The following is a 17,500-nucleotide window of genomic DNA, read 5'->3' on the forward strand; positions in this document are numbered from 1 at the left end:
AAAAGACTCCAGACAAGACAGGATGGGTTGTGGTATTGTGTTCTTATTTTGAGGCCACTATATTCATTTTTGTTTCATTGTTTTGCAAAACAGTTATTTATTTGTTCACAATGAGTCGAAACAGTCAAACTACACAGCAACTGGACAAAGCAGTGAGCAAATATCTGCAACTTGGGCTTTTGGGGCTTTTGAGATCAATTATTTTCCATTAGCTGTGCTCGAAGCGCTGTACAGAGGATTTCATGTCAACAGCAGCACTTGACGAGTAGGAGGAGACACGACTATTGTGATGCGCTAATCAATTTTGGAGGAACCCTAAAAAGGAATTCGATGCTGTAATGATGGTAAGGTGAAACAATTTAAAATGTCAACTTCACAAGCGGGATGAAATTACGTTCGTTCGTCAAAAGATTAATAAAACAGATTTTACAACGAGGCTTTTATTGTTTTCATTTATTTCTTTTTTGTCCAGACAAAGGCATTCATCTTGAGTATAAATTATGCTGCTTTAGATTATGCACTTTAAATGAGGAAATGTACTTTTAAATTCTTGCGGTAAAAGAGGGATGGCTTAAAAGTCTTCTGTACGCTAGCTGTCCGAAATGGTATTGTCGAAAATTGGGACTTCAAATTATCTCTCTACATAAAAACAAAAAAAATTACCGAAAAGGAAAAAAGGCGTTAATGAGGATAATTAATTGTAGCAAATTGTCACGTAAATTTGGCTGTACAAAGACGAGTACAATAGAGATGGAGCTTATTCTCACATAAAACACTAAAATATAATACGATGGAATCGAATAATTGTGACCTAAAGGACACCGGTCAATAACGTGATTAAGAAGTTATCGGGTGACCAACAAGGCCATTTCCAAATTATCTTTATCTTATTTTATTTGGGTTTCCCTTAGTCCATGTGTACTTATTTGCAGGTCTGATAACCCAAATTATTATGGGCCCTTTGTTATAATGGAAATGCTCTCAAATCAACGCAATTATGATCCGTTACAACGATGTTAAAACAAGCCCATAGTTGCGTTCGGATATCAGACCTGCAAATAATTGCACATTTCCTTTTGTGCATAAAAGATCTAACAATCCGGTCTAGCTATTTTATTAATTTTCAACAAAAAAAGTGTTCTTCTGATCTGTTGCTGTGCCTTTTGGTGCATAAACCATTTCAAATAATTTGATCCACCCGATTAAAATTTTCAAATCCTTTTCTTCCGTTCTGTTTGCTTTGCCCTTTGATCCAGTAAACTATCGAAAACAATTTGATCCTCTCTACTCAAATATTAATAAGTTATGACAGAGACAAACAAGATCAAAGGGGTCACGATTGCTCATTAGTTATAGCGCATGATTCACAAGAAAAGAGGCCAGTTTCAGTCGTTGATACGGGTTTTTTCTGACCTCTGGCAATCAAAAAATATAGTGATTGGGTAGCTGAGTTTATTAGAAATGGCAAAAAGTACTTTTTGATAGACTTGCAACTTTGCAAAGGGTAGTCAGCAATTTTATCGTTCTTTTAAAGCAAAAAAAAAAGTCGGATTAAAATTTCAAATAATTTTCTTCAATTTTGTTTGCTTTGCCCTTTGATGCAATAAACTATCGATTGGGTAGCTGAGGTTATTAGAAATGGCAAAACGTACTTTGTGACAGACTTGCATCCTTTTCAAAGGGTAGTAATCAAAAACCCTGGTTCGGTGGGTTTTTACGGATAATCTTGCTTTGCCAATGAGCGCATAAATAATTTTAACCAATTTGAGTTTGTCAAGTTAATCTGAAAAAGTCAGGCTAATGACAAACGTGAATAATTTGAAAATAGATCTCTCACACGTAGTCTGTGTTTTATTATGATATATAAGTGTGCTTCTTATGGCCTGGTGGGGAAACAAACGATGGAATTAGAAGTGCAATAACTTGAGTATAAGCATTGGTGTGAACAAATAGATAGGGACAATGCATAGCGAATTTCTTTGGTTTAAGTCACTTGACCCAATACGCCATGCTTTTTTCCCCAAACATACTGCATGGGAAGCAATTTCCATTTCATAACGTATTTTTACCTTTCAGGCTACCAGCACTATCAGTAACCAGGCACTAATTCACATCTTATTCATGTAGAGTAATATATGGAAAATACATTATCAACTGACCCAAAGCCAACGCTTGGGTTCTGATATTATTGTTACCTGTCTGTTATATGGCCAAGCTCAACATTGTTTGACTGTGTTATATTAAACACATAACGCTAGAGGTTTTGATGTCGTACGTTATATTACATAATGTTACATTTTATGTAAAGTCTCTGCGTTGATGATACAAACTCGGATAAAAAGTTGTAAGTGGAGGATTTATAGTGGTCGACTGTGGAAGAGGCTCAGAGTTAAATTGAACTTCATTGTTGACAAACCAGGCGCTGATCGATGTTGTTGCATCTGGTCTTATCCCACAGCAAAGAGATCCAGGTGGAATGGAAGCACATAAATCCTTCGGCCTTTTTCTTCTACAGAAGTAGACGGATAGCATTGCAACACCGACCAAAATGCCTATTGCCCCCACGGTGCTTAGAGTAACGATCAGAATAGTCGGGTTGAAGGCCGATGTCTTGAGGTCAATTCTTCCAACGCTAGTTACCGAGTTGTTGAAACCTATAGAGAGATAGTAGGGGGGTTCGTCAGTGAAACGTTTAGTCAGTAAGTGATTTAGTCATATGGGGTTTGGGTCATTATTGGGTTTATACAGTTAGGGACTTAGTCATTGTGAAGTTTAGTTATAATGAAAATTGAATCAGTATGGGGTTTAGTCAATATAGGGTTTAGTCAGTTTTGTATTTTGTCAGTGTGTCGTTAAAGCAGTATAGGGTTTAGTCATTATTGAGTTTTGTCAGTACGGGGTTTAATTACTAGCTTTTAGTCAGTATGGGTTTGTATATATAATAATAATAATGATAATAATAATAATAATAATAATAATAATAATAATAATAATAATAATAATAATAATAATAATAATAATAATAATAATAATAATAATAATAATAATGACAATAATAATAATGTACTTTATTCATCCAAAATGAAATTTTTGTACAGACGTTTAAAACGCCGACAATGATACATACATAAACATAATAATATACGTAAATATAATGTGGTAAAGGAAAATTTGGGAATAGGTATAGTGTAATAATATTGTAAGCTATGAGAATAATTACATAGTATAAATTTCAAGGGGCATACAGATTATATAATTGTAAAGATATAGATATCTAGAAAAGGTATATATATATGTCAACATATAAGAAAAAAGATTAGTATAAAGCTAAGAATTAGATACAGTATAGAACTATTGTAAATTGACTGAGAAAAAATGACATAAATTACATGGCACATAATGTAGAATAAATAGGTAAATAGAAAAGTCGTAGTAAGCGGTTTTATAAATTGATGTTTAAAAATTGTGGGTAAGGAGTAATTTTAAAGAAAAGGATTCAAAGTCAAAACAGACGTAGACCAAAATTTATAAATTATTTTCCTTGTTAAAAATTCTGCAACTGTAAGGTATAAAGGACCGGAGGTGTCTTTCACTTTTTGTTCGTATAGACAACAATCGGTCACTTCTGTTCGACTTAATGATCTTAAGATTTAAAGGATGTTTTTGGATTATCTAAATTATTTCCAATTTTTCTTAAGCAGTATTCAGTATATAAATCATTAAAAGACATCGTTCCTGTGGTAAGTTTATTAGCTCTTTTAATAGTCCTGCCAAAGTTGATTGTGTGCGGGATTTAGTAAAATATTAACTTGTGGCTAGCAAAATAATACCATTTTACCTGTAACTATCACACAAATCTATGTGTAATGTTAACTACATAGAGTCTATTGGATTTAGCTGTTCTTTACCCTCATTTTATCTTCAGACAAGATTGAACGTGGCATTCCTATCTTACTCTGACAAAAAACGTTTATAAAATGGTCACCAGAAAACGCGTTCTTCAAATGTCGATGGATTGAATTGACCCTCATCTCATCAAAAACACTCAAACCTGGGACTTTTAAAGTTTTGAGAATTGAAAATGTTGAAAATCATACATATCCGAGCAGGCTTTTGATTTGTTTCTTTCCCATTGTACGACAGTTTCACATACCTAGTCATCGGACAAAGGGAAAGAACCAATGAATTGTCTACGATGGTCAACTATTTTGCCTTTTTCTCTCTTTTAAGCTGGCTTATATTGAAAACGAAAGGTGTCATCTATTCCATAGTGGCACTCTATTTTTCGGTCCCTACACATAATGTGACTCCTCTTTCATAAATCTGAGGTTCAGTCCCCTGTCGAGGCAACCAGATTTTTTGGGGACGGTTTTGTCTTCTAATTTTCTTTCTGCTTTATCTGACACCACTTTTATACACATGTTCTCAGATCATTTATCATCATGCTTTTCTCGTCTTAAATTACTTACAACAAGCCTCATACTTCATAGTTTTAATCTATAAACTGTTATTAAAGTCTAGGATATACCTTCGAATTGTATTGTCACCAAGAATCGTTTATTTATCTTTAATTACCACGAAGTTGACAAAAGTTTCCCGTAAAGCCATCCCGACACAGGCAAGCAACCTTCCCTTCAGTCTGGTTGTAAATGCATGTCGCATTGTGAGGGCAAGGATTTGAACCATCTGTACACTTAGTCAATGGCACTTCACAGTTCTCACCTGTATAGTCTGAAACAGTATAGTTATAGCTTTAAAATTGATGAATTCCTCTATAGCAATGTGGTTTGGCTGCTACCTATTGTGTAGTATTTCATGTAACAATATCAAGTATTATTAAATGGAAGTAAAATGGATATATCTGATAAAGATAAAGTATGTAAGAAGGAACTTTTGGTCAAAGGTCCGTCCTCTGCCAAAATGAACACTTATCATAATAACGAATGAACATTAATTGGATTGATAAAGCCTAGGAGGAGAAAAAAAATTGAGTACAATCATAGGGCTGCAATCACAATGCATTACACAAAAGACAACACTCCTTTGTATTCTTCTTCCCGTATGCCTTTATATCTGGAGTCCTGTTTTCGAAGATGAAGGTACTCGTCTTTTTGAGTTCTTCTAGCCGGCTGAAACGTTTTGTATGTAGAGAGGTTGCAGATGGCCATATCTTTTCTCAATGGGTTGTGTATCTTCTGCATCGCTGCAGTATATGTTCTGCATCTTCCGCCTCCTCACCACATGCCTTTGCAATTCCATTGGGTGCTATATGCACAAATTAAAGAGTAGAATTGGAAGCTATCAAAAACAATGAATCAAGACGCAAACCATAACAAGCAAATTGTATTTTTCACTGATTCTATATCAGCCTTGAAAGCGTTGGAGACTGATGGACTATGGACTAAACAAATTAAAAGAAACTCTTCAGAGTATAAACGCCGCCGGACTCCTTTGGATAACACCAAAATATCATATGAAATAATTAAATCATGCGTGTTGCTTTAAGCATTCCATTGTCTTCTCCCTGTGGACATTGATATGATAAAGGATAAGCAAAGGTGGGACATAGAATAGTTATGTGCATTATGGTGGGACAAGTTACAAGCATTACTTCGATCGACTCAGGTGTGAAAAATTATAAAGCTTAAGGCAGTCATAGACATTGTAAAAGTGAAAATGATCAAAAGGACAACAACGAACAGCGGGCAATATTACATCATGAGATGGAAATTTGGTTTCTCAAAATTTGCTGGAAGGAATAAATGCTACATTATAAAAATCAAATTTTGTAAAAACACCGAAATGTTCGACTTGTTTCTCGTATGTACTTATTGTGTTATTAATTATGAATATTTACTTTATAACTATTCTATTTATTTAAAAAATTCATCTCGTAACGTATTTGATTTTGTTGTGGAGACAGTTTGAGGTTTGAGCAGATAGTAATTTTCAACGTTTTCGCAGAAACCATGAAAAGTGCAAAGGACTAAATAATTTATTATGAGTAAACGCAAGACCGTATTTACTCACTGGAAGGGCATATGCATAGTTGTTTCCGGGCAGTTTGAATGCAAACACCGCCATTTTGGCAACGATTGTTGGCTACATTGTCAAAGTTATCGATGGTTGATTGGCAAAAAGGTCCTGTGTATCCACATTTGCATTGGCAGCGGTAGAAACCTGAACAGGTGAAAACAGACGTGGCAAATGCTACATGAATAATGACACCGTTATCCATACTCAGAAGAAGAAAAACTTTTTGCGGATTTTGTGATCTAGTAGTATGATACTCGCCTTCAGATCGGAAGGTCCTGGTTACGAGTCCTACTCTTAACGGCGCATAATATTGTGTGCTTGGAAAAAGCTCGTTACTCACATTCTCTCATTGGTTTTTTAAAAATATGAGAGTCGGTTCTAGATCAAAATTTGGAGGATTTGAGATTTGTGTATCGAACTAGAAAAAATACCAAATACCCCCCCCCCCCACCCCCCGTGGATTTTGATTAATTTTTGTTTTTGGTCATTTTTTTAAATCTACATCATCTCACTCAGTCGTTATATGAAAATGTTTTTGGCCAAAATGAGAGAAGACTGTACTGATAGTTCGGCGGCTGTTGTCATTTACGTAGAAAAACTGAATTTTATTTGTATATAGAGTAATACACAGGGTGTGACAACCACGGAGATTGGTCATATAAACATATTTTACTGATGATTTTTGGATTTTGCTTCTCATTGAATGGATTTTTAAGTATGCAGGGATCCCATTTTGTATTGAGTATTTGACTCATAAGTAACGAATCGCTTATACGAGTCGAATCGAGATTTGTAGTTTTTGAGGGTTTTTTTATTCTTTTAACTATCATATCTCCCCCCCCCCGCACCCCCTCCCCCCCCCCCCCCCCCCCCCCCCCGTCCTTTCTTTCAATGATTTTTCTTTTAACAGATTATATTGTTCATAGTGGGTAAAGGCATTTTCTTGTTGTAGCTGAAATGCAAAACAGAATCAATAGTAGTGACCATTTAGGGAAATAAAATAGATTTTGTTTCGAGATCCAGGCGAATAAAGTGTGGGTGCTGTAGTCAGAGATGTGTTGTAAACATTTATCAAAAATACCTAACACTAACACACGTTAAACAAAGACAAACCTTGTGGTCCACTCTTGCAACGTCCGCCATTTTGACAAGGAGATGATTTGCAGGGGTCAAAAGTCAAAACATTGCTACTATTTTCATCGCAAGAACGGTTACCGATCATCATACCGTTCGAACAGAGGCATCCGTATACATCAATAGCATTCACCAAAGGTATGCACTGGCCGTTATGTCCACATAGTGACGCATTTCTTGTACAATCATTAATTACCTGTTCTTTTTCACACAAACGTCCTGTAAAACCTGTCACGAATACAAAAATGCGTTTACCTGCTTTATTGTGTTTATTACAATAAGGAGATTATGAAGTGTTAACAAGACTCGCAGCTCATATGTCCTATTGTTTAGGTACACAATTCGGGTTCATTTTTTTTTTTTTTTTTTTTTTGTTTAAAAAACTTTTGTTATATTATATCAGATGATCCATCAGAAGTCACACTCAAACAAAATACCAAAAATTCAATACTTGGTTTAAACAACATTTATGATGCCAACCTACTTGAATCTCAAACAGATTGGTTCAGAGTGTCTGACTTGTTTGGGGTTTTTTTAATTACACAAAATTAAATTTGTTAATTTTTGTAGCTGCTTGCCATTTTTTAAAAACCATTATAATGCGATGTGTGTTTCTAAATTGCTTCCAGATTTATTAAATTTGAGGTTTGTTCAAATCTAATGGTTACTTGTGATCCTTTCGGTATCCTTGACTCCTAGTTTCTAAAAGTACCTTAACTAGTTTAAAAACCATTGCTAAAAAAAGTGTCGATTGTGTCTTATAAAACTGATTTCATTGTCACCCGGATTCGAGAAATTAATTCAACCACTCTCGTTTTAATCATTTAATTATTTTTTTTTGGACAAAGCTTTATTATTTTATTCTCAATTTGGCAGTCACTATTGTCTTTAAAACAATAAGATAAATACCCAACTAATTCAGACCCCTGGTAAAACCTATCTATAAAAAACACCTCCCTATAACTACAACAAGGAATCTGATATGAAATATTGTATATGAAGCAGTGCAGACAAAGCAGGAAGAAAAATACATGAAAGAAAAAAGCAATCCAAAAATGAACCTGTCTCTTCTGGGGCAGTAGAAGCAGGCTGATTTTTTGGGATTTTTTTTTCTTGTATTTTATTTCTGCTTTGTCTAGCACTATTTCAGTCACTATTTCTTTCAGATCTTTATCTTACACCAGTGCCTGCTCCTTCGTGTGTCAACACAGTGAATATGGAAGTAATGAGCAAAGTCCAATATTCTATATTGGTTTGAGTTGAAGTCAAAGAGTCAAAGATATGCACTATTTACCTGTGATACAAATGCACTGAAAACCGTGGAATCCTTCACCCTCAACACACCTGCCTCCATTTTGACAGGGATGGGGAGAGCATTCTGGAATCTTGTCTTCACAATGGCTTCCTTTAAATGGGAAAAAGATCATATATTAAAAGCATATTAAATATATTATATTAAATATAGAATAGGTATTACATTTTGTATATTAAATATAACAAGGCGTTTTTTACAATACAATTGCGCTTTTTGTGAAAAGGGAGAAATTTGACTAAAGCGATTTTAACGCAAAAATTGGAAGAAAAATAAAAATGCAGAAAAGTCGTCCTTCAAATATCGATCGATATGACTCTCATCTTGTCAAAACTCTCGAAAATTGGATTTCAAGGAAGACCATGAAAGTCATTAGTTTGAGAAATTTTGACAAGATGAAGGTTATTTTACTCGATTGATATTTGAAGGAAACGTTTCCTGGCCAAAGTTTTGAACATATTTTATTGTATTGTAGCTTTACCAATATGAGTTGTTTTTTTAAATGCCCTTTCGTATTCAAGAAATTCTTAAGCTAAGCGAGTAGAGAAAGTAGGACGAACGACAGTGGATGACACATTACTTATTTTCTATTTTATTGCTGGCGTCTTGTAGGAGATAAGCTTCTTGTGATTTCTGCTCATAAACTGTGCTTGACCAGAAACGGATTGCAAGAATTTGCTTCATTTAATTCATAGGTTAATGTTTTCAAGAAAATGGGAACCAAACAAAGATGACTGGCTGGAAGTAACTCCAACTAGAGACAAGCTGATTGGCAGGTGATTGATTGTTGTTCCTTAAGGAAGTTTAAGGGACTATGATCCGTCAAAGGATCAGCAAATATACAGGGAAAGAACTGAATAAGTGTATGAAAATATATTCAGACGTTCTAAACAAAATATGAAGTGGACGTAATATCTTTTATCAAATTTAAACCTGGGAGCTCAATGAAGAAGTATTATTCATTCGATCAATTTAGGCTTTATCGAACTTTAATATTATCCCCTTATTAAATATATCACCTGTGAATCCGGGAGGGCAAATACAGTCATAAGTTCCAGGTGGTCCCTGCCGACACATTCCACCATTTTGACAAGGACTTAGAGCCAGGCACTCATCAATGTCTGTTTCACACTGGAAACCACGATATCCCTTCGGGCACTGGCATGCGTAAAAACCCGGAAATGATTCGTAGCAAAAACCTCCATTTTGGCATGGTGAATTTTGGCACTCATTTATATCTGTGCATATATATTTTAACAATGGAAAATCATTTGATAATGTTTAGACACTATGCATTTGATAGAACCCCCCCCCCTCCCCTCCCCCTAAAAAAACTGAAAGTGTCAAATACTCTCAAACGTGGGACTTCAGTGCGTGCGGGTCATTTACTGATCAAAATTTTTAAAACGTGTTTGATTTGTTTTGTTTTGTTGTTTTATTTTTGGGTTTTTTTTGTTGGGTTTCTTTTTTTTTTTTGGGAAGGGGGGTCAGACTATGGCAGTAGTATGAAATGGTTGACCGACAGTTAAAGTTTAAACCCGAAGGCCCATCCGGCTTTCGACACAACTGAGTGCAATTAAACAAAACCAATGAGGTCACTGACCTCATCGGCCACGATCAAATAATCATCTAACTACTCTATTCTACTGTGCGGAGAAACTATACAATCACGTTCACGATGACCCAAATCTGGTGATACAGTTATACGTATTATAAAATCACCACCTACTGAATAAGTACTAATTAACTCGACATGCCCATGCGTTTCATCAAATATTAATTTTGATTTTAGACGTAATAATCTGATTATCAGAAGTAATAAATCGGTATTAAACATAGATGAAATTATTACTTATACTTTTGAAAATAATTACGATATGCCTAAGGAAATAGAACTAGAATTCAAGATACCCGTCTCACAAAGTTTCCCGGTAAATCCAGAAAAGCAATTACAACGGAAGGATCCAATGTTGTCCACGCATGCGCCATTTACACAAGGATTCCCAGCACATTTGTTGAGACCTTAGAATTGTTAAATAGATAAGATTAGATTTTTAAAAATGCTTTTCTTTAAAATACATTTGAAAATATAGCGTTTTATGGGGGTAAAGATCCAATAGCTCAATTTGTGGTGCACTCGAGTAGAACTGGGATAATTTGCGAACCAATCAAGATATCTACGGCCCCCATCTGTATTACTTGTAAAATCATACTTGTATTCTAATCATTGGTCCCGGTTTTTTGCATCCTTATTAATTCAAGAATAAATATTTCGGCCAAACGTGAGCCTCTTACAGCGCAAAATTTACTAAAGCGTTAGTTAACATATAGGACAAGACATGACGCCCATTAGGCGATATTACAATTTTACAAACTTTTATCACAAGACAAAATGACAAACTTACATTGCAAACTTTTCTTTAAGAAATAAAGTCTTAGTCACAAAATACTGCTCAACTAATTATGAGTAATGCTTTGCTATAACTATTTAACTGAATCCCATGCATTGAGAAAATAAATATTCTTCTCGTTCTCTTAGTTTTACAGAATTCCAGGACTTTAGATTGCCACTCGAAACGATTAACAAATAGATAGATAGGCGGATGTAATTGACTCTGCCCCATAATGGAAACGATTGATGTGGTTGATTGTGACATTTTATTAAATATGTATTGTGCGCCACAAATTGTTATTTCGTACTTTTATAAAGTTTGTATCCTTTAGATGACATTGTTCTGCAACACTAGAGTGTTCAACCATCGTCAACGTGTATTGTTAATAAATTAGATGGTTTCAATATTATACATTTCCGTGCACCCCAGCCAGAGACTTATCCAAACTTCAACTGAGGCTGGGACTTTTTTTGGTTCTTTTGTTGGAGTCATTTTATACTAGGACGGGGGGTGGAGCGGAATGGTTGTGGTTGTTGTAGGGTTTGTTTGTTTTTTGTTTTTGTTTTTTGGGGGTTTTTTTGTTGTTTTTTGGGGGGTTTTTTTGTTGTTTTTTTTTGGTTGTTTTGTTTTTGTTTTGTTTTTGGATGTTTTGTTTTTGTTTTTTGTTTGTTTGTTTTTTGTTTTTGTTTTTTTTTTGTTTTTTAGGGGGTCTGGGGTTTTTTGTTTCATTGTTTATTTTTGGGGTTTTTTGTTTTTTTTTTTTTTTTGTTTTTGTTTCATGTTGTTGTTGTTTTTGTTTTGTGTTGTTTTTTGTTTGTTTTTTTGGTGAGTGCTAGATTTGCGGAGAAAATACGGAGAATCATTTTGTCACAAATTTGGTCATAATTTTGATTTGCGTTTCTTGGGAGAGGTTGTTGTAAGCTGTACAAAGGGTCATAAACAAACAAACCTCTATGACATATGACGCCAGTGTAGCCTGGTCCACATTGACAGGTGTACAAATATGGCTGTGTTGGTGATACAATGCACGTTCCGGCATTCAAACAAGGAGCACTACTACATGCGTCTGCGGATAAAGACAATCTATAGAGCAAAAAGGAACCCAATAGTACGTACGTGAAAGTAGCTTAACAGGTGACCAACTGACTCTATTCGGTATCATGCCGGGGTGAACCAGATACTGAAAATCGAGTTTAACGTCTAATTTATGAAGAAATAAATTGATTTATCTGCCTTATTAAGAAGAACAAATAATAGCTTCTCAAATTACTATAATCTTAACTTTGTAATTCTTACCATTTTTAATTAATATTTCCTGATTCTGATTCATTTTGACATCATACGGACTTGCGACGACGTGTCACAAATGTGTATGATGTAATTCATATGTTTGGATACACTTTTCTTTGTTAATTATCTCGTTGAATTCATGATTACTGTTCATTCTTTATATCGTAATATGAATGGCCAAGTACTTACACACTCGCCCATATACAGATGTTAACTCACCTATGACCAAAGATTTCCCATTCCTACGTTGAGATTCCGTTGTTAATGGGTATAAATCAATCCATACTTCATACGGAATATTTAATGGCTGCTGTAAAATAATATTTATATCAATGAATTGACACAGACGATTAGAGAGTTAGCCGAGGCGTCCTAATCGAATGATTAGGAAACAAAAGGCCTTAAATAAGTCATATAAATAAAGTCCCTGTTTAAAACAAACATTGGCAGTCGCCCTTGAAGCTCTATAATATTCCATATCAACGACACATTGTGATAGGCTAAGCAGTTCGTTCCATATTTCCTTTATTTTACCAGATCTTAAGGAACCGAGAGACCTAATTACTGATCAGTCATAATGATGACCATGAAAAAATAAATAACTTGCCCTAAATGTGATCAGACTCAATGTCTACGTTAGAAAAGGGATATGTTATTAAAAACCTCTTATGAATATACATTTGGTAAAACTAGCGGTAAAAATCATTAAAAACGTTTCATGTAATATTTATTATTTATAAATAAACTCAATACTTGCCCTGAAAACAACATCAGAAAAGTATATATTATCATCTCAAAGAGAAGTCTGTGTATAATAATGTGGTGTCTTCTATTGGCCAGACAGTAAACCACATGGCATAAACTTTCTCATTACTGGTCATTTTCATTTCACACCAAACTAACACAATACATTTTTTTTACTCAAACACAAAAACAGGAAGATCTTTCTATACATATTTTTTCAGTAAAACAAGCTTTACAACAAAGTGTTATTTTTTTCATAACTGTAATTTTAAAAATTCTTTAAATTTTGTGATGTTCAAAAGAAATTTTAATGAGAAAATATTGGCTGTATCTTGCGTAATTAATGGGACGATTTTCAATGTTGTTGGTAAGAAGAGAGTTGAGGAAAATTATCTGATCTGGTTTTCAAGATAATTGCGTTCTAATGAAGTTGTTCTGTAAATTTTGTTTGAAAATTTTAGATGCCCAGTGTCTCCTTGGTAAAGTTTCTTTATTTTGCATGGCAATTATTTGTTTGTGTACAAGTGAAACATAAACCAGTCCTTTTTCTTTAAAATTAAATTATGATTCACATGGCGCATTTTACGGATTCACCATGCTTAATTAGCTTCGCAGTGTTTTATTCATTTCCCCCAGCAACTCATATGGAATCATATCTCATGCAAGAACACCTGTAAGACGTCATTTTTATATTGGTTTATATGCCGCCAGGTACTTATTCACGCCTGCGTTGAATGGCGCGATGTGTGTAGCCTTATCCAAGGAACTCATTTCGGAGCATGAGTTGTCTTTTGTTTTGTTTTATTTTGTTTTTGTTTTGTCATTTTGTCTCTTACGATCTTTGACACTAATTTGGCCACTCACCACGCTAACTATCGCTTGAAATTGTCATTAGACAAGTCTCCTTTTTACCTTGATGGGACTGAATTCCATCGTATTGGTTCTAAGTACAAGTCACAGTGGACATAATCTCTCGACAGAAATGAGCGAAATCCATCGAAAGATGCTCACTCATTTATCTGAGTAAAGATTACTGTAAGATACAATATTGTGTCATAAATTTTGAACAAAACTTTGACCAAATCCACTTAAACCATAAAGAATCACTTTTTAAAATAAAATTACCATTAAAACTGGAGCAACCGTGATAAAAATGACAGAAATCCATGCAGTAGGAAACATTGCTTAATGAATAAGTGCTGTTTCCAAGTATGAAATGTTGGGGACTGACTACATCCAGGGAAGTACACTTTCTAATAAAAAATTATCAACTTCATCTATTGTCCTTAATAAATGTTAGCATTTAAGCATTTAAAATTGTGATTTAAACATCCATTGGATATTCAAAAGTGCTTATAAAAAAAATAATATAAAATGATACCTACTAAGATTGGTAAAGTATCATACACAAAATTTCAATTACTTTGTTTAACAATTTTAACGACACTATTTTGTTTTACCATTTTTATCTTAAACAATCTGTGAATAATGACCATAATGCAACATAACACCTAATATAAGGCAGTCTAAACGACACAAAAATAGAATACGTTTTAAGGTAAATATTTTGGAAAGTTTCTTCAAATCCAAATTGTTTCTTACAGAATCATCACACACACACACACACACACACACACACACACACACACACACAATGCACACATATAAACACATACAGACAAACACAACCCACAAAAATCAACGAACACAAACAAATACTACTTACAATGACTCCTCCCTCTCCATTCTTGTGTTTCAGTACAACTTGTATTTGGACACCAATAATCATGTTTTCTGTCTACATGCTTTTTGAAACACCCTATCCCTTTGATGAGCGTGTGACTTCAGTATCTTCCTATTATTGTTTACAATTTGAAATAGGATGTCGATCATCTAACAGCCATGACATGTCACGTTAGGGGACTGACTTGTCGAGGTGTTGAAGTGTGTGAAGCACGTTTTGGGGACAATTCATATTTGGAAAATCCGAAACGAAGTTAGAAAAAAACAAGGGAAAACATTCTGTTGTTTTACACCAATTTGACCACCATTCATTTGGCCGTTTGGAGCATATTCAATTAACTTTTATTTAATGATGGTTCATTCATTTCTCATAAAAGCATTTCCAATTAACATATAATTATATTATTTTAAAAATTTTGCTGAAAAAAAAGCAACACCTCTTTCCTCAATAGCAATAAAATATAAAATTGAGATGTTAATCTTGTTTCCCTATTGCTATGATTTCAAAGAAGAAGAAGAAGAAGAAGAAGAAGAAGAAGAAGAAGAAGAAGAAAAAGAAGTGGGAGGGGGAAGATGAGGAGGACGACAAGGAGGAGAAGGGGCATGAGGAGAAGAAGACAAATAAAAGGCAAAAGGAGAAGAAGAAGAAGAAGAAGAAGAAGAAGAAGAAGAAGAAGAAGAAGAAGAAGAAGAAGAAGAAGAAGAAGAAGAAGAAGAAGAGGAAGAAGAAGAAGAAGAAGAAGAAGAAGAAGGAGGAGGAGGAGGAGGAGGAGGAGGAGGAGGAGGAGGAGGAGGAGGAGGAGGAGGAGGAGGAGGAGGAGGAGAAGGAGGGAGAAGCAGCAGAATAATATTAGCAAAAACAATGCACTTGGCGAAATACAAAATCTCATGAAGAGGACAAGATAGAAAACGAAGATGAAACGGAGGAGGAGAGAGAAAAGAAAAGATGAAAGGAAGAAGAAATGTAGAGAGAGAGGAACATAATGAAATTCGACCGTCCATTTTTTTTTTCCTTCAACTCTGACTGATAAGGTTGTCCATTATTCATGATAGCTAGTTGTTTCAATCTTTCAAACTAAGACGTTTTAAGCTCAAATTATAAATGACTAAAAGTTGGGCGGAAGAAATTTTGAATCAAACTAATTTGACAAGTAAAGTAACTGGATACTTATAATGATCGAAAATCGAAAGAGGGGCGGGGTTTTAGATTTGTTGAGATTTGTAATTAATGTGATATACATTTTTTTAAACATTTGAATGATTTTGAAAGAGTATATATATATATATATATATATATATATATATATATATATATATATATATATAAAATGGTTGAGTACAATGATTGATGTGAATTGTATTTGATTAATGACAATGAAAAAAGTACGTGTAGTGTTGATGAGTAGGACTGTATATCATATTGAAACAAAGCCAAGCGACATTGAGCGTGGACATTGACTGAATGGCTGACAATGATCGTGAAATGTGAAATATATGTCCTACTGATGTATTATAGGATAAGGCACAACTTTTTTACCCCATTCACCTCAAGGGATTACTTGTAGATATGTATATTGTAAAAGTATTATAAAATAAAATGCGTCACTAACAAGCAAGTTATACTTACGGAGTAGAAATCCGGTTTAACGCAGCCTGTTGGGAAAATCAAGCACCATGAAGCGCATTGGCATGGTAAAACCGTGGGATTGATACTTATTAATATCCAAGGTTTTTCTTAATACAATTAGTTAGAAATTATTTAGCATGCACTGGTGTAAGATAAAAAATTATGGGGAAATTTTTTTCTATTATTTTTTCTCTGCTTTGTCTGGCACTGTTTCATACACACGTTGTCAGACCTTTAATACAAGAAGGACATGAAACTGTTGGGCTTTGAAGATACTGTAGATAAAGATAAAGGAAGTAAATCTGACTCATGAATGAACAACACAAAACAAACGCCGTTTCGGCCCTTGGCCTTTATCAAGGAAACACAGAGTACATATATATTTATGTATTTATGTATTTATGTACACACACACACACATGTATGTATATATTTATTTTATAAATATATATGTACTCTGTGTTTCCTTGATAAGTTGAAACGTCGTTTGTTTTGTGTTAATCATTCATGAGTCAGATTTACTTCCTTTATCTTTATCTCCATTTTATTGACTCATTTAGGCACCTCTATTTATGAGTTTGACGATACTGAAGAGCACACAATACCCATGTCATTTAAGAAATGTTAACCATGCGGAGGGATGATGGAGAATATTGGAAAGATACCAATGGCCTCAGTCTACCACAGATTTTTGTCCTTGTTGAATGACGATAAACATAAGTTATAGAACAGATTAACTAAAACCCCGACGATTGGATTATTTATAGTCTTATATATTTGTCTACCGGTTGATGACGTGCGTGTTTCAACTTTATCATAATAAATTTTACTATTGATTGACTGCAACTTGCAACTTTGTAATAACAAGGATATTGGAAGTACGTAAGGATAATTTATGAATAGATAATTTCTTAGTGGGATACGGCCATGCAGGCTGTTAAAAAGTACATTTCATATTATAAATTAGATTCTCCATTCATCATTTGGGTTTGAAAATGTTCGATTTACTAGTCATGAAAGCTAATAATTTGGGGTGGGGGTGGATGTGGGGGAACAGGAATGCTATTATTGTATATGATCCCTTTTGAGATGAAACTATTGCTACCCCTTCGCGAAGTCCCAAATTTGAGAGTTTTTGCTAAGATGAGGGTCATTTAAATCGATCGATATTCGAAGGACGAGTTTTCTGGCCAAATTTTTCATATGGGCTTTTCTTGAGTA

General features: G+C 34.3%; 1 protein-coding gene across 2 annotated transcripts; it reads right to left on the bottom strand.

The window, feature by feature from the left end:
* Positions 1 to 424: 424 nt before the first annotated feature.
* LOC144963047 (uncharacterized) lies at positions 425 to 14,396 on the bottom strand. Of its 2 annotated transcripts, XM_078896655.1 has the most exons (10): positions 14,035 to 14,396; positions 12,385 to 12,475; positions 11,825 to 11,941; positions 10,394 to 10,504; positions 9,502 to 9,720; positions 8,465 to 8,575; positions 7,150 to 7,398; positions 6,031 to 6,180; positions 4,576 to 4,731; positions 425 to 2,654 (listed from the first exon to the last, which is right to left on the bottom strand). In XM_078896655.1, the coding sequence occupies exons 1-10, from the start codon at positions 14,089 to 14,091 to the stop codon at positions 2,299 to 2,301; spliced, it is 1,617 nt and encodes a 538-aa protein (XP_078752781.1). In that variant the 5' UTR covers positions 14,092 to 14,396; the 3' UTR covers positions 425 to 2,298. The 2 variants fall into 2 exon arrangements, with proteins under 2 accessions (XP_078752781.1, XP_078752782.1); XM_078896656.1 differs by lacking the exon at positions 10,394 to 10,504 and having other exon boundaries at positions 14,035 to 14,304.
* Positions 14,397 to 17,500: the final 3,104 nt, after the last annotated feature.

This window comes from Berghia stephanieae, chromosome 1 (assembly GCF_034508935.2).
Source record: "Berghia stephanieae isolate SIO BIC M18660-M18661 chromosome 1, UCSD_Bste_1.3, whole genome shotgun sequence".
NCBI classification, from domain to species: Eukaryota; Metazoa; Mollusca; class Gastropoda; order Nudibranchia; family Aeolidiidae; genus Berghia; species Berghia stephanieae.